Source organism: Ascaphus truei, chromosome 22 (assembly GCF_040206685.1).
Source record: "Ascaphus truei isolate aAscTru1 chromosome 22, aAscTru1.hap1, whole genome shotgun sequence".
NCBI lineage: Eukaryota > Metazoa > Chordata > Amphibia > Anura > Ascaphidae > Ascaphus > Ascaphus truei.
Genome location: NC_134504.1, coordinates 6,238,276 through 6,260,731, shown reverse-complemented (window position 1 = coordinate 6,260,731; position 22,456 = coordinate 6,238,276). Strand labels below are relative to the sequence as shown.

At 58.6% G+C, this 22,456-nt stretch overlaps 1 protein-coding gene across 1 annotated transcript in view; it reads left to right on the top strand.

Annotated features, from left to right (window-relative positions):
* MYO15B (myosin XVB) overlaps window positions 1–22,456 on the top strand; it is a 57,058-nt gene that overhangs the window by 24,276 nt on the left and 10,326 nt on the right. Inside the window, exons 15-33 of the mRNA XM_075579625.1 lie at window positions 5,600–5,884; window positions 6,094–6,175; window positions 6,300–6,406; window positions 6,507–6,736; window positions 7,140–7,224; window positions 11,290–11,385; window positions 11,447–11,477; window positions 12,712–12,821; window positions 14,852–14,911; window positions 16,136–16,211; window positions 16,394–16,512; window positions 17,473–17,591; window positions 17,808–17,949; window positions 20,034–20,145; window positions 20,528–20,691; window positions 20,921–21,039; window positions 21,132–21,195; window positions 21,284–21,356; window positions 22,434–22,453. Coding sequence (XP_075435740.1) covers window positions 5,600–5,884; window positions 6,094–6,175; window positions 6,300–6,406; window positions 6,507–6,736; window positions 7,140–7,224; window positions 11,290–11,385; window positions 11,447–11,477; window positions 12,712–12,821; window positions 14,852–14,911; window positions 16,136–16,211; window positions 16,394–16,512; window positions 17,473–17,591; window positions 17,808–17,949; window positions 20,034–20,145; window positions 20,528–20,691; window positions 20,921–21,039; window positions 21,132–21,195; window positions 21,284–21,356; window positions 22,434–22,453 — 2,094 coding nt within the window. The remainder of the gene's footprint in view (window positions 1–5,599; window positions 5,885–6,093; window positions 6,176–6,299; window positions 6,407–6,506; window positions 6,737–7,139; window positions 7,225–11,289; window positions 11,386–11,446; window positions 11,478–12,711; window positions 12,822–14,851; window positions 14,912–16,135; window positions 16,212–16,393; window positions 16,513–17,472; window positions 17,592–17,807; window positions 17,950–20,033; window positions 20,146–20,527; window positions 20,692–20,920; window positions 21,040–21,131; window positions 21,196–21,283; window positions 21,357–22,433; window positions 22,454–22,456) is intronic.

Sequence of the window (22,456 nt, the reverse complement as noted above, 5' to 3'; positions counted from 1 at the left end):
GGTCCCTCTGTGCCCCCCTGTGCTGTGTGTCCTGGTCCCTCTGTGTCCCCCTGTGCTGTGTGTCCTGGTCCCTCCTGTGTCCCCCTGTGCTGTGTGTCCTGGTCCCTCTGTGCCCCCCTGTGCTGTGTGTCCTGGTCCCTCTGTGCCCCCCTGTGCTGTGTGTCCTGGTCCCTCTGTGTCCCCCTGTGCTGTGTGTCCTGGTCCCTCTGTGCCCCCCTGTGCTGTGTGTCCTGGTCCCTCTGTGTCCCTCTGTGCCCCCCTGTGCCCCCCTGTGCTGTGTGTCCTGGTCCCTCTGTGTCCCCTTGTGCTGTGTGTCCTGGTACCTCCTGTGTCCCCCTGTGCTGTGTGTCCTGGTACCTCCTGTGTCCCCCTGTGCTGCGTATCCTGGTCCCTCTGTGTCCCCCTGTGCTGTGTGTCCTGGTCCCTCTGTGTCCCCCTGTGCTGTGTGTCCTGGTCCCTCCTGTGTCCCCCTGTGCTGTGTGTCCTGGTCCCTCTGTGTCCCCCTGTGCTGTGTGTCCTGGTCCCTCTGTGTCCCCCTGTGCTGCGTGTCCTGGTCCCTCTGTGCCCCCCTGTGCTGCGTGTCCTGGTCCCTCTGTGTCCCCCTGTGCTGCGTGTCCTGGTCCCTCTGTGCCCCCCTGTGCTGTGTGTCCTGGTCCCTCTGTGCCCCCCTGTGCTGTGTGTCCTGGTCCCTCTGTGCCCCCCTGTGCTGTGTGTCCTGGTCCCTCTGTGTCCCCCTGTGCTGTGTGTCCTGGTCCCTCTGTGTCCCCCTGTGCTGTGTGTCCTGGTCCCTCTGTGCCCCCCTGTGCTGTGTGTCCTGGTCTCTCTGTGTCCCCCTGTGCTGTGTGTCCTGGTCCCTCTGTGTCCCCCTGTGCTGTGTGTCCTGGTACCTCCTGTGTCCCCCTGTGCTGCGTGTCCTGGTCCCTCTGTGCTGTGTGTCCTGGTCCCTCTGTGCCCCCCTGTGCTGTGTGTCCTGGTCCCTCTGTGCCCCCCTGTGCTGTGTGTCCTGGTCCCTCTGTGCCCCCCTGTGCTGTGTGTCCTGGTCCCTCTGTGTCCCCTTGTGCTGTGTGTCCTGGTCCCTCTGTGCTGTGTGTCCTGGTCCCTCCTGTGTCCCCCTGTGCTGTGTGTCCTGGTCCCTCCTGTGTCCCCCTGTGCTGTGTGTCCTGGTCTCTCTGTGTCCCCCTGTGCTGTGTGTCCAGGTCCCTCCTGTGTCCCCCTGTGCTGTGTGTCCTGGTCCCTCTCTGTCCCCCTGTGCTGTGTCCTGGTCCCTCTGTGTCCCCCTGTGCTGTGTGTCCAGGTCCCTCCTGTGTCCCCCTGTGCTGTGTGTCCTGGTCCCTCTCTGTCCCCCTGTGCTGTGTCCTGGTCCCTCTCTGTCCCCCTGTGCTGTGTCCTGGTCCCTCTCTGTCCCCATGTGCTGTGTGTCCTGGTCCCTCTGTGTCCCCCTGTGCTGTGTGTCCTGGTCCCTCTCTGTCCCCCTGTGCTGTGTGTCCTGGTCCCCCTGTGTCCCCCTGTGCTGCGTATCCTGGTCCCTCTGTGCCCCCCTGTGCTGTGTCCTGGTCCCTCTGTGTCCCCCTGTGCTGCATGTCCTGGTCCCTCTGTGTCCCCCTGTGCTGTGTGTCCTGGTCCCTCTGTGTCCCCCTGTGCTGTGTGTCCTGGTCCCTCTGGGTCCCCCTGTGCTGTGTGTCCAGGTCCCTCCTGTGTCCCCCTGTGCTGTGTCCTGGTCCCCCTGTGTCCCCCTGTGCTGCGTGTCCTGGTCCCTCTGTGTCCCCCTGTGCTGTGTGTCCTGGTCCCTCTGTGTCCCCCTGTGCTGTGTGTCCTGGTCCCTCCTGTGTCCCCCTGTGCGGTGTCCTGGTCCCCCTGTGTCCCCCTGTGCTGTGTGTCCTGGTCCCTCTGTGTCCCCCTGTGCTGTGTCCTGGTCCCCCTGTGTCCCCCTGTGCTGCGTGTCCTTGTCCCTCTGTGTTGTGTGTCCTGGTCCCTCTGTGTCCCCCTGTGCTGTGTCCTGGTCCCTCCTGTGTCCCCCTGTGCTGTGTGTCCTGGACCCTCTGTGTCCCCCTGTGCTGTGTGTCCTGGTCCCTCTGTGTCCCCCTGTGCTGTGTGTCCTGGTCCCTCTGTGTCCCCCTGTGCTGTGTGTCCTGGTCCCTCTGTGTCCCCCTGTGCTGTGTGTCCTGGTCCCTCTGTGTCCCCCTGTGCTGTGTCCTGGTCCCTCCTGTGTCCCCCTGTGCTGTGTGTCCTGGTCCCTCTGTGTCCCCCTGTGCTGTGTGTCCTGGTCCCTCTGTGTCCCCCTGTGCTGTGTGTCCAGGTCACTCCTGTGTCCCCCTGTGCTGTGTGTCCTGGTCCCTCTCTGTCCCCCTGTGCTGTGTCCTGGTCCCCCTGTGCTGTGTGTCCAGGTCCCTCCTGTGTCCCCCTGTGCTGTGTGTCCTGGTCCCTCTCTGTCCCCCTGTGCTGTGTCCTGGTCCCTCTCTGTCCCCCTGTGCTGTGTCCTGGTCCCTCTCTGTCCCCATGTGCTGTGTGTCCTGGTCCCTCTGTGTCCCCCTGTGCTGTGTGTCCTGGTCCCTCTCTGTCCCCCTGTGCTGTGTGTCCTGGTCCCCCTGTGTCCCCCTGTGCTGCGTATCCTGGTCCCTCTGTGCCCCCCTGTGCTGTGTCCTGGTCCCTCTGTGTCCCCCTGTGCTGCATGTCCTGGTCCCTCTGTGTCCCCCTGTGCTGTGTGTCCTGGTCCCTCTGTGTCCCCCTGTGCTGTGTGTCCTGGTCCCTCTGTGTCCCCCTGTGCTGTGTGTCCAGGTCCCTCCTGTGTCCCCCTGTGCTGTGTCCTGGTCCCCCTGTGTCCCCCTGTGCTGCGTGTCCTGGTCCCTCTGTGTCCCCCTGTGCTGTGTGTCCTGGTCCCTCTGTGTCCCCCTGTGCTGTGTGTCCTGGTCCCTCCTGTGTCCCCCTGTGCGGTGTCCTGGTCCCCCTGTGTCCCCCTGTGCTGTGTGTCCTGGTCCCTCTGTGTCCCCCTGTGCTGTGTCCTGGTCCCCCTGTGTCCCCCTGTGCTGCGTGTCCTGGTCCCTCTGTGTCCCCCTGTGCTGTGTCCTGGTCCCTCCTGTGTCCCCCTGTGCTGTGTGTCCTGGTCCCTCTGTGTCCCCCTGTGCTGTGTGTCCTGGTCCCTCTGTGTCCCCCTGTGCTGTGTGTCCTGGTCCCTCTGTGTCCCCCTGTGCTGTGTGTCCTGGTCCCTCTGTGTCCCCCTGTGCTGTGTGTCCTGGTCCCTCTGTGTCCCCCTGTGCTGTGTCCTGGTCCCTCCTGTGTCCCCCTGTGCTGTGTGTCCTGGTCCCTCTGTGTCCCCCTGTGCTGTGTGTCCTGGTCCCTCTGTGTCCCCCTGTGCTGTGTGTCCAGGTCACTCCTGTGTCCCCCTGTGCTGTGTGTCCTGGTCCCTCTCTGTCCCCCTGTGCTGTGTGTCCTGGTCCCTCTCTGTCCCCCTGTGCTGTGTCCTGGTCCCTCTGTGCCCCCCTGTGCTGTGTGTCCAGGTCCCTCCTGTGTCCCCCTGTGCTGTGTGTCCTGGTCCCTCTGTGTTCCCCTGTGCTGTGTGTCCTGGTCCCTCTCTGTCCCCCTGTGCTGTGTCCTGGTCCCTCTGTGTCCCCCTGTGCTGTGTGTCCTGGTCCCTCTCTGTCCCCCTGTGCTGTGTGTCCTGTGTCCCCCTGTGCTGCGTATCCTGGTCCCTCTGTGCCCCCCTGTGCTGTGTCCTGGTCCCTCTGTGTCCCCCTGTGCTGCATGTCCTGGTCCCCCTGTGTCCCCCTGTGCTGTGTGTCCTGGTCCCTCTGTGTCCCCCTGTGCTGTGTCCTGGTCCCTCCTGTGTCCCCCTGTGCTGTGTGTCCTGTGTCCCCCTGTGCTGTGTGTCCTGGTCCCTCTGTGCCCCCCTGTGCTGTGTGCCCCCCTGTGCTGTGTGTCCTGGTCCCTCTGTGTCCCCCTGTGCTGTGTGTCCTGGTCCCTCTGTATCCCCCTGTGCTGTGTGTCCTGTGTCCCCCTGTGCTGTGTGTCCTGGTCCCTCTGTATCCCCCTGTGCTGTGTGTCCTGGTCCCTCTGTGTCCCCCTGTGCTGTGTGTCCTGGTCCTTCTCTGTCCCCCTGTGCTGTGTGTCCTGGTCCCTCTGTGTCCCCCTGTGCTGTGTGTCCTGGTCCCTCTGTATCCCCCTGTGCTGTGTGTCCTGTGTCCCCCTGTGCTGTGTGTCCTGGTCCCTCTGTGTCCCCCTGTGCTGTGTGCCCCCCTATGCTGTGTGTCCTGGTCCCTCTGTGTCCCCCTGTGCTGTGTGTCCTGGTTCCTCTGTGTCCCCCTGTGCTGTGTGTCCTGGTCCCTCCTGTGTCCCCCTGTGCTGTGTGTCCTGGTCCCTCCTGTGTCCCCCTGTGCGGTGTCCTGGTCCCCCTGTGTCCCCCTGTGCTGTGTGTCCTGGTCCCCCTGTGTCCCCCTGTGCTGTGTGTCCTGGTCCCTCCTGTGTCCCCCTGTGCGGTGTCCTGGTCCCCCTGTGCCCCCCTGTGCTGTGTGTCCTGGTCCCTCCTGTGTCCCCCTGTGCTGTGTGTCCTGGTACCTCCTGTGTCCCCCTGTGCTGTGTGTCCTGGTCCCTCTGTGTCCCCCTGTGCTGTGTGTCCTGGTCCCGCTGTGTGTCCCCCTTTTGCTGTGTGTCCTGGTCCCTCTCTGTCCCCCTGTGCTGTGTGTCCTGGTCCCTCTGTGTCCCCCTGTGCTGTGTGTCCTGGTCTCTCTGTGTCCCCCTGTGCTGTGTGTCCTGGTCTCTCTGTGTCCCCCTGTGCTGTGTGTGCTGGTCCCTCCTGTGTCCCCCTGTGCTGTGTGTCCTGGTCCCTCCTGTGCCCCCCTGTGCTGCATGTCCTGGTCCCTCTGTGTCCCCCTGTGCTGTGTGTCCTGGTCCCTCCTGTGTCCCCCTGTGCTGTGTCCTGGTCCCTCTCTGTCCCCCTGTGCTGTGTGTCCTGGTCCCGCTGTGTGTCCTCCTGTGCTGCGTATCCTGGTCCCTCTGTGTCCCCCTGTGCTGTGTGTCCTGGTCCCTCTGTGTCCCCCTGTGCTGTGTGTCCTGGTCCCTCTGTGTCCCCCTGTGCTGCATGTCCTGGTCCCTCTGTGTCCCCCTGTGCTGTGTGTCCTGGTCCCTCTGTGTCCCCCTGTGCTGAGTCCTGGTCCCGCTGTGTGTCCCCCTGTGCTGTGTGTCCTGGTCCTTCTCTGTCCCCCTGTGCTGTGTGTCCTGGTCCCTCTGTATCCCCCTGTGCTGTGTGTCCTGGTCCCTCTGTGTCCCCCTGTGCTGAGTCCTGGTCCCGCTGTGTGTCCCCCTGTGCTGTGTGTCCTGGTCCTTCTCTGTCCCCCTGTGCTGTGTGTCCTGGTCCCTCTCTGTCCCCCTGTGCTGTGTGTCCTGGTCCCTCTGTGTCCCCCTGTGCTGAGTCCTGGTCCCGCTGTGTGTCCCCCTGTGCTGTGTGTCCTGGTCCTTCTCTGTCCCCCTGTGCTGTGTGTCCTGGTCCCTCTGTGTCCCCCTGTGCTGTGTGTCCTGGTCCCTCTGTGTCCCCCTGTGCTGAGTCCTGGTCCCGCTGTGTGTCCCCCTGTGCTGTGTGTCCTGTTCTCACTGGTCACCTTGTTCCCAGGCCCAGCAGATGACCCTTCAGGCCACAATGCTTTCTCAGCAGCAGCAGCCACAACGTCTTCAGGATCCCCCCCGCCGGACCAGGGAGCGTTCTCCCCCTCCTTCCATCACCCCAAAACCTGCCCCTAAACCCACTCCTGCCCCCACCTCTCCTGCCCCCACCCCTCCTGCCCCCAAACAAGCCCCGGCCCCCAAAGAAACCCCTGCCACCAGGGCTCCCTCAAGACCCCCAGCCCCCAAAGCCACCCCAGAGATCGAGACTGGAAAGGCACAGACAGTCCCAGAGGTAACAACCAATCAAAGGTGGGGGAGGGGCACCTGAGCTCTGCGGGGGAGGGGCTCCTGAGCTCTGCGGGGGAGGGGGCTCCTGAGCTCTGTGGGGGAGGGGCACCTGAGCTCTGCGGGGGAGGGGGCTCCTGAGCTGTGCGGGGGAGGGGGCTCCTGAGCTCTGCGGGGAAGGGGCAATGTGGTAACAGACGGGATTCCCACCCCCAGGTTTTCGATTCAGGGGACGAGTCTGAATATTCTCAGCAGCAACAAACTTTCCAGGAGAAGAGACGGTTCTTCCAAAAGATGGGTGAGTCTCCCGGGGAGGCTGCGAGCTCACAGTGAGAGGGCTTCAAGGAAGGGCTTATGTGTCGTTCTGGACCCCCGGGGGCCCCTCTGACCCTACACATGATTAACACCCATTCTCTCTGCAGGACATCAAGAGTTCCGGGTGAAGACAGTGCAACCCCCGTCCAAAATCCTTCTCCCCAGCACGGGGTCCGAAAGCGATGAGGAGCCCCCTGTACAGAGCCCCAACCAGGTGAGGAGGGAGGGCAGTGCTGGGCCATGTGTACTTAGCAGTGCTCGGCCATTGCTGGGGCCACAAGATGTCTGACAATAGCACAGCTTAGTAAATATAGGCCCTTGTCTGTCCCCTGCAGCCCCTGCCCCCCCGACCCGCCCACAGGCACCCCCAGCTCAGCCCCCTCCTGCCCCTGAGAAGCCGAAGTCTCGGAATAGGGCGCCACGCCTGGGGGCGTGAAGCCCCTCAAACCGGCCCCCCAGACCAGAACCCAGCCAGAGATCCGCGAAATCATCAGATGTATCAGAACCGACCCGCAGTGGAGCCGAAACCCTTCGAGCCACTCAGGTGAGGGAACAGCCAATCAGGGGAGAGACAGAACAGCCAATCAGGGGGGAGACAGAACAGCCAATCAGGGGGGAGACAGAACAGCCAATCAGTGGGGAGACAGAACAGCCAATCAGGGGGGAGACAGAACAGCCAATCAGGGGGAGTGACAGAACAGCCAATCAGAGGAGTGACAGAACAGCCAATCAGGGGAGAGACAGAACAGCCAATCAGGGGAGAGACAGAACAGCCAATCAGGGGAGAGACAGAACAGCCAACTAGGAGGGAGGCAGAGAGGACAGCCAATTGGGGTGGAGCCAGAGACAAGCCAATCAGGCTACAGCGAACCAGATAACAGCCAATCGGGGACTCTAGTTATTTTGGAGGCCTCGGGGATGGTGTGTAATCCCCCCTCTACCTGCAGGAGGCCGATGCAGAGCTTCCTGAAGAAGAAAGACCCCAAACAGGAGGCACTGGAGCGGCTTAGGATGGCTGGGAGCCCCCCACCAGTGAGACCGGGCCCAGGGACTGGGAGATGGGGGTTTTGTGGTTTAATAAAGGGGGGATTACAATGTGGTGAAGCGTGTGTGTGTCTGTGGGGGGAGGGGGGGAAGGGGGTGGGGAGGTTGCAGTGTGGTATAGGGGGAGGGCAATGGGGGGATGCAGTCTCGTGCGGTTTGGTGGGAGGTGACATATAGTTGGAGGGTGAGGTGTAGGAGTGGGGGTGAGGTGTAGTAGTGGGGGGGAGGTGTAGTGTGGGAGGCATTGGGGTGTGGGAGCGGTAGTGTGCTATAGTGAGGGGACAGTGGTTAAAGTGGGGGGGTTGCAGTGTATTTGGAGGTGTAGTGGGGGGGGGCAGTGTGGTATAGTGGGGGCAGTGTGTAGTGGAGGGCTTGCAGGGTAGTGGGGGGGCAGTGTGAATGTAGCAGTATAGTGGGGGCGTGTGGTGCAGGGAGCGGGCTGTGTGGTATAGTGGGGTGGGGTAGTGTGGGTGTAGTATTGTAGTGGGGGGGCGTGTGGTGCAGGGAGCGGGCAGTGTGTTATAGTGGGGGGCGTGTGGTGCAGGAGGCGGGCAGTGTGGTATAGTGGGGGTGGGGTAGTGTGGGTGTAGTAGTGTAGTGGGGGGGTGTGGTGCAGGGAGCGGGCAGTGTGTTATAGTGGGGGGGCGTGTGGAGCAGGGAGCGGGCAGTGTGGTATAGTGGGGGTGGGGTAGTGTGGGTGTAGTAGTGTAGTGGGGGGGTGTGGTGCAGGGAGCGGGCAGTGTGATATAGTGGGGGGGGGGGTGTGGTGCAGGGAGCGGGCAGTGTGATATAGTGGGGGGGGGGTGTGGTGCAGGGAGCGGGCAGTGTGTTATAGTGGGGGGGCGTGTGGTGCAGGGAGCGGCAGTGTGTTATAGTGGGGGGCGTGTGGTGCAGGAGGCGGGCAGTGTGGTATAGTGGGGGTGGGGTAGTGTGGGTGTAGTAGTGTAGTGGGGGGGTGTGGTGCAGGGAGCGGGCAGTGTGTTATAGTGGGGGGGCGTGTGGAGCAGGGAGCGGGCAGTGTGGTATAGTGGGGGTGGGGTAGTGTGGGTGTAGTAGTGTAGTGGGGGTGTGTGGTGCAGGGAGCGGGCAGTGTGATATAGTGGGGGGGGGTGTGGTGCAGGGAGCGGGCAGTGTGATATAGTGGGGGGGGGGGTGTGGTGCAGGGAGCGGACAGTGTGGTATAGTGGGGGTAGGGTAGTGTGGGTGTAGTAGTGTAGTGGGGGGCTGTGGTGCAGGGAGCGGGCAGTGTGGTATAGTGGGGGGGCGTGTGGAGCAGGGAGCGGGCAGTGTGGTATAGTGGGGGTGGGGTAGTGTGGGTGTAGTAGTGTAGTGGGGGGGTGTGGTGCAGGGAGCGGGCAGTGTGATATAGTGGGGGGGGGGGTGTGGTGCAGGGAGCGGGCAGTGTGATATAGTGGGGGGGGGTGTGGTGCAGGGAGCGGGCAGTGTGTTATAGTGGGGGGGCGTGTGGTGCAGGGAGCGGGCAGTGTGTTATAGTGGGGGGGCGTGTGGTGCAGGAGGCGGGCAGTGTGGTATAGTGGGGGGTGGGGTAGTGTGTGTTGTAGTAGTGTAGTGGGGGGGTGTGGTGCAGGGAGCGGGCAGTGTGTTATAGTGGGGGGGCGTGTGGAGCAGGGAGCGGGCAGTGTGGTATAGTGGGGGTGGGTAGTGTGGGTGTAGTAGTGTAGTGGGGGTGTGTGGTGCAGGGAGCGGGCAGTGTGATATAGTGGGGGGGGGGTGTGGTGCAGGGAGCGGGCAGTGTGATATAGTGGGGGGGGGGTGTGGTGCAGGGAGCGGACAGTGTGGTATAGTGGGGGTAGGGTAGTGTGGGTGTAGTAGTGTAGTGGGGGGGTGTGGTGCAGGGAGCGGGGCAGTGTGTATAGTGGGGGGGGGGTAGTGTGGTGTAGTGGGAGGGCATGTGGTGTGGCAGTGTGGTATAGTGGGTGGGGGGAAGTATAGGTGTAGCAGTAAAGTGGGGGGGCGTGTGGTGCAGGAAGCGTGCTGTGTGGTATAGTGGGGGGGGCAGTGGTATAGTGGGGGGGGCGAGTGTATGTGCGGTGTATATACACATTGATAGGGGCTGTGTGGTATAGTGGGTGGGCTGTGTGGTATAGTGGGGGGGGCTGTGTGGTATAGTGGGGGGGGCAGTGTGGTATAGTGGGGGGGGCTGTGTGGTATAGTGGGGGGGGGTGTATGTGCGGTGTATATATACATTGATAGGGGCTGTGGTATAGTGGGGGGGGGCAGTGTGGTATAGTGGGGGGGGCAGTGTGGTATAGTGGGGGGGCAGTGTGGTATAGTGGGGGGGCAGTGTGGTATAGTGGGGGGGCAGTGTGGTATAGTGGGGGGGGCTGTGTGGTATAGTGGGGGGGGGTCTATGTGCGGTGTATATACACATTGATAGGGGCTGTGTGATATAGTGGGGGGGCTGTGTGGTATAGTGGGGGGGCTGTGTGGTATAGTGGGGGGGCCTGTGTGGTATAGTGGGGGGGCAGTGTGGTATAGTGGGGGGCAGTGTATGTGCGGTATATATACATTGATAGGGGCTGTGTGGTATAGTTGGGGGGGCTGTGTGGTATTGTGTGGGGGGCAGTGTGGTATAGTGTGGGGGGCAGTGTGGTATAGTGGGGGGCAGTGTGGTATAGTGTGATGGCAGTGTGGTATAGTGGGGGGGGCAGTGTGGTATAGTGGGGGGGGCAGTGTGGTATAGTGGGGGGGGGCAGTGTGGTATAGTGGGGGGGGCAGTGTGGTATAGTGGGGGGGGTGTATATGCGGTGTATATATACAATGATAGGGGCTGTGTGGTGTAGTGGGGGGGCAGTGTGGTATAGTGTGGGGGGCAGTGTGGTATAGTGTGGGGGGCAGTGTGTATAGTGTGGGGGCAGTGTGGTATAGTGTGGGGGGCAGTGTGGTATAGTGTGGGGGGGCAGTGTGGTATAGTGGGGGGCAGTGTGGTATAGTTGGGGGCAGTGTGGTATAGTGGGGGGGTGTATGTGCGGTGTGCGTATATACATTGATAGGGGCTGTGTGGTATAGTGGGGGGGGGGCAGTGTGGTATAGTGGGGGGCAGTGTGGTATAGTGGGGGGCAGTGTGGTATAGTGGGGGGCAGTGTGGTATAGTGGGGGCAGTGTGGTATAGTGGGGGGGGGCAGTGTGGTATAGTGGGGGGGCAGTGTGGTATATTGGGGGGGGCAGTGTGGTATAGTGGGGGGGTGTATGTGCGGTGTGTATATACATTGATAGGGGCTGTGTGGTATAGTGGGGGGGGCAGTGTGGTATAGTGGGGGGGCAGTGTATGTGGTATAGTGGGGGGGGTGTATGTGCGGTGTGTATATACACATTGATAGGGACTGTGTGGTATAGTGGGGGGGTGGCAGTGTGGTATAGTGGGGGTGGGGTGTATATGCGGTGTATATATACATTGATAGGGGCTGTGTGGTATAGTGGGGGGGGCAATGTGGTATAGTGGGGGGGGCAGTGTGGTATAGTGGGGGGGGCAGTGTGGTATAGTGGGGGGGGCAGTGTGGTATAGTGGGGGGGGGCAGTGTGGTATAGTGGGGGGGCAGTGTGGTATAGTGGGGGGGGCAGTGTGGTATAGTGGGGGGGCAGTGTGGTATAGTGGGGGGGGCAGTGTGGTATAGTGGGGGGGGGGCAGTGTGGTATAGTGGGGGGGGCAGTGTGGTATAGTGGGGGGGGGGCAGTGTGGTATAGTGGGGGGGGGCAGTGTGGTATAGTGGGGGGGGGCAGTGTGGTATAGTGGGGGGGCAGTGTGGTATAGTGGGAGGGGCAGTGTGGTATAGTGGGGGGGCAGTGTGGTATAGTGGGGGGTGGATAGTGTGGTATAGTGGGGGGGGCAGTGTGGTATAGTGGGGGGGGCAGTGTGGTATAGTGGGGGGGGGGGGGGGCCAGTGTGGTATAGTGGGGGGGGGCAGTGTGGTATAGTGGGGGGGGGGCAGTGTGGTATAGTGGGGGGGGTGTATATGCGGTGTATATATACATTGATAGGGGCTGTGAGGGAAAACTATTCATTAAACTCAGCAGCTTTCCTTTCTCCCCCAGGATCCCTGCGATTCTCCCCCCGATTCTCCCCCGGTGAAGCAGAGCGAGATGTCCAACTCTATCCGGGAAAAGCAGAAGCCCCTATTAGGGCTGTTTGTACCCCCCTCCCAAACTCCAGACACCCCCCACTTTCATCCCGCCACCCCCAGACACACAGGCCCCCATCCTGCAGTCCCCAAGAGGGGCAGGTGAGGGGTCCCCTGTCTGTTCTTTGACTCGTTCTGTCCAGTCTCTCACCCCCTCCCTTACTGAGCTTTCTTCCCCCACACTCACCCTATCACCCCCCCCCACACTTACCCTATCAACCCCCCACTTGCTCTATCAACCCCCCCCACTTACCCTATGAACCCCTCCCCACACTCACCCTATTACCCATCCCACACTCGCCCTATTACACTTCCCACACTCACCCTATTACCCCTCCACACTCACCCTATTACCCCTCCCACACTCACCCTATTATCCCTCCCACACTCACCCTATCATCTCCCACCACACTCACCCTATCATCTCCCCCACACGCACCCTATCATCTCCCACCACACTCACCCTATCAACCCCTCCCACACTCACACTATCACCCTATAACCCCCCCACTCACCCTATCACCACCCCCCACTCACCCTATCACCCCTCCCACACTCACCCTATCACCCCCCCACACTCACCCTATCACCCCCCCACACTCACCCTATCACCCCTCCCACACTCACCCTATCACCCCTCCTACACTCACCCTATCACCCCTCCCCACTCACCCTATCGCCTCCCCCACACTCACCCTATCGCCTCCCCCCCACTCACCCTATCGCCTCCCCCCCACTCACCTATCATCACCCCCCCCACTCACCCTATCGCCTCCCCCACACTCTCCCTATCATCACCCCTCCACTCACCCTATCGCCTCCCCCACACTCTCCCTATCGCCTCCCCCACACTCTCCCTTTCGCCTCCCCCACACTCTCCCTATCGCCTCCCCCACACTCTCCCTACCGCCTCCCCCACACTCTCCCTATCGCCTCCCCCACACTCACCCTATCGCCTTCCCCACACTCACCCTATCGCCTCCCCCACACTCTCCCTATCGCCTCCCCCACACTCTCCCTTTCGCCTCCCCCACTCTCCCTATCATCTCCCACCACACTCACCCTATCACCCCTCCCACACTCACCCTACAACCCCACCCCACTCACCCTCCCACTATCTCCTCCCCATTCACCCTCTTCCCTGCTCTCTCTCACCCTCGCCTCCTCCCTCGCACTCTCTCTCCCTCCCTTGCTCTCCTTCGCTCTCACCCTCGCGATCCCTCTCTCACCCTGGCGCTCTCTCTCTCACCCTGGCGCTCTCTCTCACCCTGGCGCTCTCTCTCTCACCCTCTCTCCTCCCTCGATCTCACCCTTGCGCTCTCTCTCACGCTCTCAGGACGCTCTCTTGAAGGTGACCGCTCCGTGAAGTCTTATCTCAGCAAGCCGACTGCTAGCGTCTTCTTCTCATACGGTGACGTCTCCTGGAGTCTGTTTGTGCGCAAGGAGGTAACGTCAAATATCTCACCCCAAAGGGTAACCCTAAACAATGACACCCCCTCACCCCCAGGTATTAGTATAACTCCTCCCCCAGGTAGTATAACTCCTCCCCCTATGTAGTATAACTCCTCCCCCCAGGTAGTATAACTCCTCCCCCCAGGTATTAATATAACTCCTCCCCCCAGGTATTAATATAACTCCTCCCCCCAGGTATTAATATAACTCCCCCCAGGTAGTATAACTCCTCCCCCAGGTATTAGTATAACTCCTCCCCCAGGTATTAGTATAACTCCTCCCCCAGGTATTAGTATAACTCCTCCCTCCAGGTAGAAGTATAACTCCTCCCCCACCAGGTATTAGTATAACTCCTCCCCCCAGGTAGTAGTTTAACTCCTCCCCCACCAGGTATTAGTCTAACTCAGGCCTGCACAACACCAGTCTCGAGGGCCACAAACAGGCCAGGTTTCAGGATATCCCTACTTCAGCACAGCTGGCTCAATTAGTGGCTCAGACTGAGCCACTAATTGAGCCAGCTGTGCTGAAGTAGGGTTATCCTGAAAACCTGACCTGTTTGCGGCCCTCGAGGACTGGTGTTGTGCAGGCCTGGTCTAACTCCTCTCCATCCCCCAGGTAGTAGTAGTATAACTCCTCCCCCAGGTAGTAGTAGTATAATTCCTCCCCCCCAGGTAGTAGTAGTATAACTCCTCCCCCCAGGTAGTAGTAGTATAACTCCTCCCCCAGGTAGTAGTAGTATAACTCCTCCCCCCAGGTAGTAGTAGTATAACTCCTCCCCCCAGGTAGTAGTAGTATAACTCCTCCCCCCAGGTATTAGTAGTATAACTCGTCCCCCCCAGGTAGTAGTAGTATAACTCCTCCCTAGCAAGTAGTAGTATAACTCCTCCCCCAGGTAGTAGTAGTAGTATAACTCCTCCCCCAGGTAGTAGTAGTATAACTCCTCCCCCCAGGTAGTAGTAGTATAACTCCTCCCCCAGGTAGTAGTAGTATAACTCCTCCCCCAGGTAGTAGTAGTACAACTCCTCCCCCAGGTAGTAGTAGTATAACTCCTCCCCCAGGTAGTAGTAGTATAACTCCTCCCCCAGGTAGTAGTAGTATAACTCCTCCCCCAGGTAGTAGTAGTATAACTCCTCCCCCAGGTAGTAGTAGTAGTATAACTCCTCCCCAAGTAGTAGTAGTATAACTCCTCCCCCAGGTAGTAGTAGTATAACTCCTCCCCCAGGTAGTAGTAGTAGTATAACTCCTCCCCCAGGTAGTAGTAAGTATAACTCCTCCCCCAGGTAGTAGTAGTAGTATAACTCCTCCCCCAGGTAGTAGTAGTATAACTCCTCCCCCCCTGGTAGTAGTAGTATAACTCCTCCCCCAGGTAGTTATTAGTATAACTCCTCCCTCAGGTAGCTAGTAGTATAACTCCTCCCCCAGGGTAGTAGTAGTATAACTCCTCCCCCAGGTGTAGTAGTATACTCCTCCCCAGGTAGTAGTAGTATAACTCCTCCCCCCAGGTAGTAGTAGTAGTATAACTCCTCCCCCCAGGTATAGTAGTATTAGTATAACTCCTCCCCCAGGTAGTAGTAGTATAACTCCTCCCCCCAGGTAGTATTAGTATAACTCCTCCCCCCAGGTAGTAGTAGTAGTATAACGCCTCCCCCCAGGTAGTAGTAGTATAACTCCTCCCCCCAGGTAGTAGTAGTATAACTCCTCCCTAGCAGGTAGTAGTAGTATAACTCCTCCCCCAGGTAGTAGTAGTATAACTCCTCCCTCAGGTAGTAGTAGTATAACTCCTCCCCCAGTAGTAGTATATAACTCCTCCCCCAGGTAGTAGTAGTATAACTCCTCCCCCCAGGTGTATTTAGTATAACTCCTCCCCCCAGGTAGTAGTAGTATAACTCCTCCCCCCAGGTAGTAGTAGTATAACTCCTCCCCCCAGGTAGTAGTAGTATAACTCCTCCCCCAGGTAGTAGTAGTATAACTCCTCCCCCCAGGTAGTAGTAGTATAACCCCTCCGTCTCATTCTTTCCCTACAGCTGTTCTATCCCAAGGAGAGATTTACTCACCCATACTGCCTGAACCTCCTGTGTGACCAGGTATATGGGGGTGGGGAGGGGGGGTGACCAGGTATATTGGGGTGTGGGAGGGGGGGGTGACCAGGTATATGGGGGTGGGGGAGGGGGGGTGACCAGGTATATGGGGGTGGGGGAGGGGGGGTGACCAGGTATATGGGGGTGGGGAGGGGGGTGACCAGGTATATGGGGGTGGGGAGGGGGGTGACCAGGTATATGGGGGTGGGGAGGGGGGGTGACCAGGTATATGGGGGTGGGGGGAGGGGGGGGTGACCAGGTATATGGGGGTGGGGGAGGGGGGGTGACCAGGTATAATGGGGGTGGGGAGGGGGGGTGACCAGGTATATGGGGGGCGGGATCTCGGTGTTGGAGGCTGTGGGGTTTCCCGATAGTTGGGTTGTCTGGGTGGGTGAATGTTGAGTTCATGAGATTGATCTTTAAAATCTCTGGGGATTAGCTGTCAGTGTGAGTGGTGTTGGGGTCAGTGTGAGTGTTGGAGTTTTTGTCACTGTGTGCGAGTGTCAGTGTTGGGGTTGTATTTTTTTTCCACAGAGTGTGAGGGTCAGTGTTGGGGTTTATGTCACTGTGAGTGTTGGTGTTTATGTCACTGTGAGGGTGAGTGTTGGTGTTTATGTCACTAAGTGTGAGGGTTTATGTCACTGAGGGTGAGTGTTGGTGTTTATGTCACTGAGAGTGAGGGTTTATGTCACTGAGGGTGAGTGTTGGTGTTTATGTCACTGAGAGAGTGAGGGTTTATGTCACTGAGGGTGAGTGTTGGGTTTTATGTCACTGAGAGAGTGAGGGTTTATGTCACTGAGGGTGAGTGTTGGGGTTTATGTCACTGAGAGAGTGAGGGTTTATGTCACTGAGGGTGAGTGTTGGTGTTTATGTCACTGAGAGAGTGAGGGTTTATGTCACTGAGGGTGAGTGTTGGTGTTTATGTCACTAAGTGTGAGGGTTTATGTCACTAAGGGTGAGTGTTGGGTTTTATGTCACTGAGAGAGTTGAGGGTTTATGTCACTGGAGGGTGAGTGTTGGTGTTTATGTCACTGAGGGTGAGTGTTGGGTTTTATGTCACTGAGAGAGTGAGGGTTTATGTCACTGAGGGTGAGTGTTGGGGTTTATGTCACTGTGATTGTTGGGGTTATGTCACTGTGAGTGTTGGGGTTTGGGTCAGTGTGAGTATTGTTGGAGTTTTAGGGGTCTTGTGGTATCACTGGGGCCTGTCACCCTCTCTGGTCTCCCCAGATAATTCGGGACACGTTTTCGAACTCTGGCCTCAGATTGACCCGGGAAGAGAGGAGGAAGATGAGGGACCTTCTGAGTGAGTGAGGAGTGCAAAGCCTCCCAAGATATCATTATTGATTAGGATTAAGTTGTGTGATCAGGAAACATCATGATTGGCACAGAGGAGTATTTCCATAGGGTATTGATGAGGGATGGCTTGGGGCCTGATCCCTGGATGTTATTGATCAGTATTGATCAGCTCTCCCTCTCTGCCTGCAGCCGAGTTCCAGGTGGGGACTGACGCCAGCTCCATCTCCGAGGACAACATAAAGAAACGCATAGTTATCGCCGCACGGGACAACTGGGAGAATTACTTCTCTCGCCTCTTCCCTGTCTCTGTGAGTGCAGCAGGGGGGCGTGATGCTCTGCGCTTGTGTGTGATGCATGTGTTGGTGTACGTGGGGCTCTGCGCATGCGTGTGATGCTGTGTGTGTGCATGTGATGGTGTACGTGGGGCTCTGCGCATGCGTGTGATGCTCTGTGTGTGTGTGCATGTGATGGCGTATGTGGGCCTCTGCACATGCGTGTGATGCTGTGTGTGTGTGTGTGCATGTGATGGTGTACGTGGGGCTCTGCGCATGCGTGTGATGCTGTGTGTGTGCATGTGATGGTGTACGTGGGGCTCTGCGCATGCGTGTGATGCTCTGTGTGTGTGTGCATGTGATGGCGTATGTGGGGCTCTACGCATGCGTGTGATGCTATGTGTGTGTGTGTGTGCATGTGATGGTGTACGTGGGGCTCTGCGCATGCGTGTGATGCTGTGCGTGGGCCTCTGCACATGCATATGATGCTCTGTATGTGTGCATGTGATGGTGTATGTGGGGCCTCTGCACATGCGTGTGATGCTGTGTGTGTGTGTGTGCATGTGATGGTGTATGTGGGGCCTCTGCACATGCGTGTGATGCTCTGTGTGTGTGTGCATGTGATGCTGTGCGTGGGCCTCTGCACATGCGTGTGATGCTGTGTGTGTGTGCATGTGATGCTGTGTGTGTGCATGTGATGCTGTGCGTGGGCCTCTGCACATGCGTGTGATGCTGTGTGTGTGTGCATGTGATGCTGTACGTGGGCCTCTGCACATGCGTGTGATGCTGTGTATGTGTGCATGTGATGCTGTGCGTGGGCCTCTGCACATGCGTGTGATGCTGTGTGTGTGTGCATGTGATGCTGTGCGTGGGCCTCTGCACATGCATATGATGCTCTGTATGTGTGCATGTGATGGTGTGCGTGGGCCTCTGCACATGCGTGTGATGGTGTACGTGGGCCTCTGCACATGCGTGTGATGCTCTGCGTGTTCACAGCTGCAGGACGGGAGTGACCTGCAGTTTCTGGGAGTTACTCACCGTGGGATCCGACTCCTGAGGGAGGTGTCTGCGACAGGAATCCAGCAGAGACACCTGAAGACCCTGTGCAGCTACAGGTGGGGGGGGGGGGGGGGGGTATATCCGGGTCCCTGTATATATCTGGGTCAGTATATGGGTAGCAGTCTATATCCAGTCCTCATGTATCCGGGTCAGTATATGGGTAGCAGTCTATATCCAGTCCTCATGTATCCGGGTCAGTATATGGGTAGCAGTGTATATACGGTCATCGTGTATCCGGTAGCACTATATACTGGGTTCTCTGCCCGCTGCAGCTTTGCGGACATCCTGGCGGTGGAGCGGCGGGGCCCGGGCGCTCTGTGCTTCTCGCTGTGCACAGAGGACCTTCTCCTGCACTCGGACAAAGCTCCGCAGCTCAAGGCTCTGGTGGATCTGTTCCTGCAGGAGCTGCTCAAGGTGACAAGGAGGGTCGCACAGGGGCACTGACAGCACATATACACCCCCCCAGCCCATCCACTATACCCCCCCAGCCCATCCACTATACCCCCCCACCAACCCATCCACTATACCCCCCCACCAACCCATCCACTATACCCCCCCCCAACCCATCCACTATACCCCCCCCCAGCCCATCCACTATACCCCCCCCAGCCCATCCGCTATACCCCCCCACCAACCCATCCACTATACCCCCCCCAGCCCATCCACTATACCCCCCCCAGCCCATCCACTATACCCCCCAGCCCATCCGCTATACCCCCCCCACCAACCCATCCACTATACCCCCCCACCAACCCATCCACTATACCCCCCACCAACCCATCCACTATACCCCCCCAGCCCATCCACTATACCCCCCCACCAACCCATCCACTATACCCCCCTCCAACCCATCCACTATACCCCCCACCAACCCACCCACTATACCCCCCCCGGCCCATCCACTATACCCCCCCACCAACCCATCCACTATACCCCCCCACCAACTCATCCACTATACCCCCCTCCAACTCACCCACTATACCCCCCCCGGCCCATCCACTATACCCCCCCACCAACCCATCCACTATACCCCCCCACCAACTCATCCACTATACCCCCCTCCAACTCATCCACTATACCCGCCCTCCAACCCATCCACTATACCCCCCACCAACCCATCCACTATACCCCCCCACCAACCCATCCACTATACCCCCCCCAGCCCATCCACTATACCCCCCACCAACCCATCCACTATACCCCCCCACCAACCCATCCACTATACCCCCCTCCAACCCATCCACTATACCCCCCACCAACCCGCCCACTATACCCCCCTCCAACCCATCCACTATACCCGCCCTCCAACCCATCCACTATACCCCCCTCCAACCCATCCACTATACCCCCTTCCAACTCATCCACTATACCCCCCCCTCCAACCCATCCACTATACCCCCACCAACCCATCCACTATACCCCCTCCAACCCATCCACTATACCCCCCCACCAACTCATCCACTATACCCCCCCCAACCCATCCACTATACCCCCTCCCTGCTCCTATACCCCCCAACCCAGCTCCTATACCCCCCCAACCCATCCACAACACCCCCCAACCCATCCACTATACTTCCCCTCCCATATCCCCCACCCAGCTCCTATACCTCCTACCAAACCCAGCTCCTATACCCTCCCAACCCATCCACTATACCACCTCCAACCCATCCACTATACCCCCTCCAACCCAACCACTATACCCGCCCTCCAACTATCCACTATACCCCCCACCAACCCATCCACTATACCCCCTCCAACCCATCCACTATACCCCCCTCTCCGCTCCTATACTCCTCCTCCCAAACCCAGCTCCTATATCCCCCCTCCCCACCCAGCTCCTATATCCCATCTCCCCAACCAGCTCCTATATCCCCCCTCCCCACCCAGCTCCTATATCCCCCCTCCCCACCCTGCTCCTATATCCCCCCTCCCCACCCAGCTCCTATATCCCCCCTCCCCACCCAGCTCCTATATCCCCCCTCCCCACCCAGCTCCTATATCCCCCCTCCCCACCCAGCTCCTATATCCCCCCTCCCCACCCAGCTCCTATATCCCCCCTCCCCACCCAGCTCCTATATCCCCCCTCCCCAACCAGCTCCTATATCCCCCCTCCCCAACCAGCTCCTATATCCCCCCTCCCCACCCAGCTCCTATATCCCCCTCCCCACCCAGCTCCTATATCCCCCCTCCCCACCCAGCTCCTATATCCCCCTCCCCACCCAGCTCCTATATCCCCCCTCCCCACCCAGCTCCTATATCCCCCCCTCCCCACCCAGCTCCTATATCCCCCCTCCCCACCCAGCTCCTATATCCCCCCTCCCCACCCAGCTCCTATATCCCCCCTCCCCACCCAGCTCCTATATCCCCCTCCCCACCCAGCTCCTATATCCCCCCTCCCCACCCAGCTCCTATATCCCCCCTCCCCACCCAGCTCTATAACCCCCCTTCCCCCCACCACACCCAGCTCGGCAGGGGTTAATCTGTACTTCTAACCTCAGGATTCGAATCACGTGATCGCTTTGCGCAGTTTCATCACTGATGACAAGAGCTTGCTCCACTTCAAGAAGGGTGACATCATCAAGGTGCTGCCGATGGACGGGCTGCAGCCAGGTACCCCCCGGTGGGGGTTGGGATGGAGAGCAGATGGGAAATGAGTGGGAGTGAAGGAGGAAGGGGAGAGGAGCAGACTGGGAGTGGAGAGGGGGGGGGGGGATTGTGTTCGTTGCTCCTGTCCGCGTCACTTCCTAGTACGCATGTTATGACATCACTGGCAGTACAGCATATGACATCACCGGGAGTACAGCTTGTTATGACATCACTGGCAGTACGAGCTTGTTTTTATAGCCGGGTGTTGTGGTCGGGAAGCAGTAGACATGGAGCAGAGATTTCACTCCAAAACTCGTCTTCCTGCCCCTCGGGGTGGTAAATAGGAGGGTTATCTTGTCATGTTACTGGGCAGACTCCTAATAACTGCAACCATCTCCCCCCACAGGATGGCAGTTTGGTTCCATTGGAGGGCGCTCTGGGCTGTTCCCCTCCCGCACGGTGCAGCCGGCGGCAGCTCCGGATTATTTCACGGTGCTGGAGCGGAAGGGGGATTACAAGAAAAGCCTGGGAAGTCCCTCCCCGAAAAGGAGCATGAGCAGAGAGCACAAGGTCTGTCAGGGCGGATCTCTCTATTCTGTATTTTATCATGTTTTAAGAGACGGATGGACCGATATATTGATGATATATCTGGCGATGATGTAGTAATTATCTCGTGTAACCATCTCAGTTTTGGGACAGAGTGAAAATAAGCAGAAGTAATCCACCAAGAACAAGTAGTTAATTGTACCTATAATTACCCGGTGCCCTAATCGCCCCACCTCCTGTCTCGTTATGTCAGAGTGCTCCGCAGAGTGATGGGTCAATATCCCCAGACAGCCCATCGCCTCCTCCCACCGATGCTACGCAGTATACCATGGTGGAGTTTGCACTGAAGCATTTCCGGGAGCCACAGACCATGTGAGTGACCCCCCCTTCCCCCACCACCCATGTATGTGTATACACCACCCCATGTCCTTGTCACCCTCTCACTGCCCCCATGTCATTCTCAGGCTTGGCTGGAAGGGAATGGTTGCTGAAGGGAAGAAGGCGTTGGAGTTGGTGCAGCACACGAAAGTGAGTATAGATCCATCGCATCCTTGAAACCCTGACACCCCCCGAAACCTTTATACAGGGCTCCTCATTTCCCCCTCTCTTTCTGTAGGTTCCAATCCAGGAGTCTCTAATTAATTACACAGACAAGGAGCTGAACGAACAGGCGACGGTCAACTTCATGAGTACGTACTGTGTGAGTGCAAGTGTCAACTTCATGAGTACGTACTGTGTGAGTGCGAGTGTCAACTTCATGAGTACGTACTGTGTGAGTGTGAGTGTCAACTTCATGAGTACGTACTGTGTGAGTGCAAGTGTCAACTTCATGAGTACGTACTGTGTGAGTGTGAACTTCATGAGTACGTACTGTGTGAGTGCGAGTGTCAACTTCATGAGTACGTACTGTGAGTGCGAGTGTCAACTTCATGTGTGTCAACTTCCTGAGTACGTATAGCGAGTGTGGGTGTCGCCTTCACCAGTGCGTATTGTGTGAGTTTCAACGTCACGATTTTTGTACTGCGAGTGTCAACTTGTGAGTACATAGTGTGAGTATGTATTGTGTCAACTTCATGAGTACCTATGCCAACTTTGAGTGTGTAATGGGTCAACTTCGTGAGTATGTGCCGTATTAGTCTCACAACTTCATGAATATGTGTCATCTTCATGAGTGCGTATTGTGAGTGTGGCAACTTCATGGAGTATGTTGCGTGAGTGCCCACTTTGTGTGTACGTATTGTGTCAACTTTGCCAGCATGTTCCGTATGAGTGCGAGTTTCACAACTTCATGACTATGCTGTGAATGTCGCATCACCGCAAGCGCTTGTAGCGTGTGTATCCCGGGGGTCCCCCACACGCAGAGACCCCTGTCTGTGAATGTCGCATCACCGCAAGCGCTTGTAGCGTGTGTATCCCGGGGGTCCCCCACACGCAGAGACCCCTGTCTGTGAATGTCGCATCACCGCAAGCGCTTGTAGCGTGTGTATCCCGGGGGTCCCCCACACGCAGAGACCCCTGTCTGTGAATGTCGCATCACCGCAAGCGCTTGTAGCGTGTGTATCCCAGGGGTCCACACACGCAGAGACCCCTGTCTGTGAATGTCGCATCACCGCAAGCGCTTGTAGCGTGTGTATCCCGGGGGTCCCACACACGCAGAGACCCCTGCCTGTGAATGTCGCATCACCGCAAGCGCTTGTAGCGTGTGTATCCCGGGGGTCCCACACACGCAGAGACCCCTGCCTGGGAATGTCTGTCTCTCCCCCCAGCTCTCATGATGCTGATGGGAGAC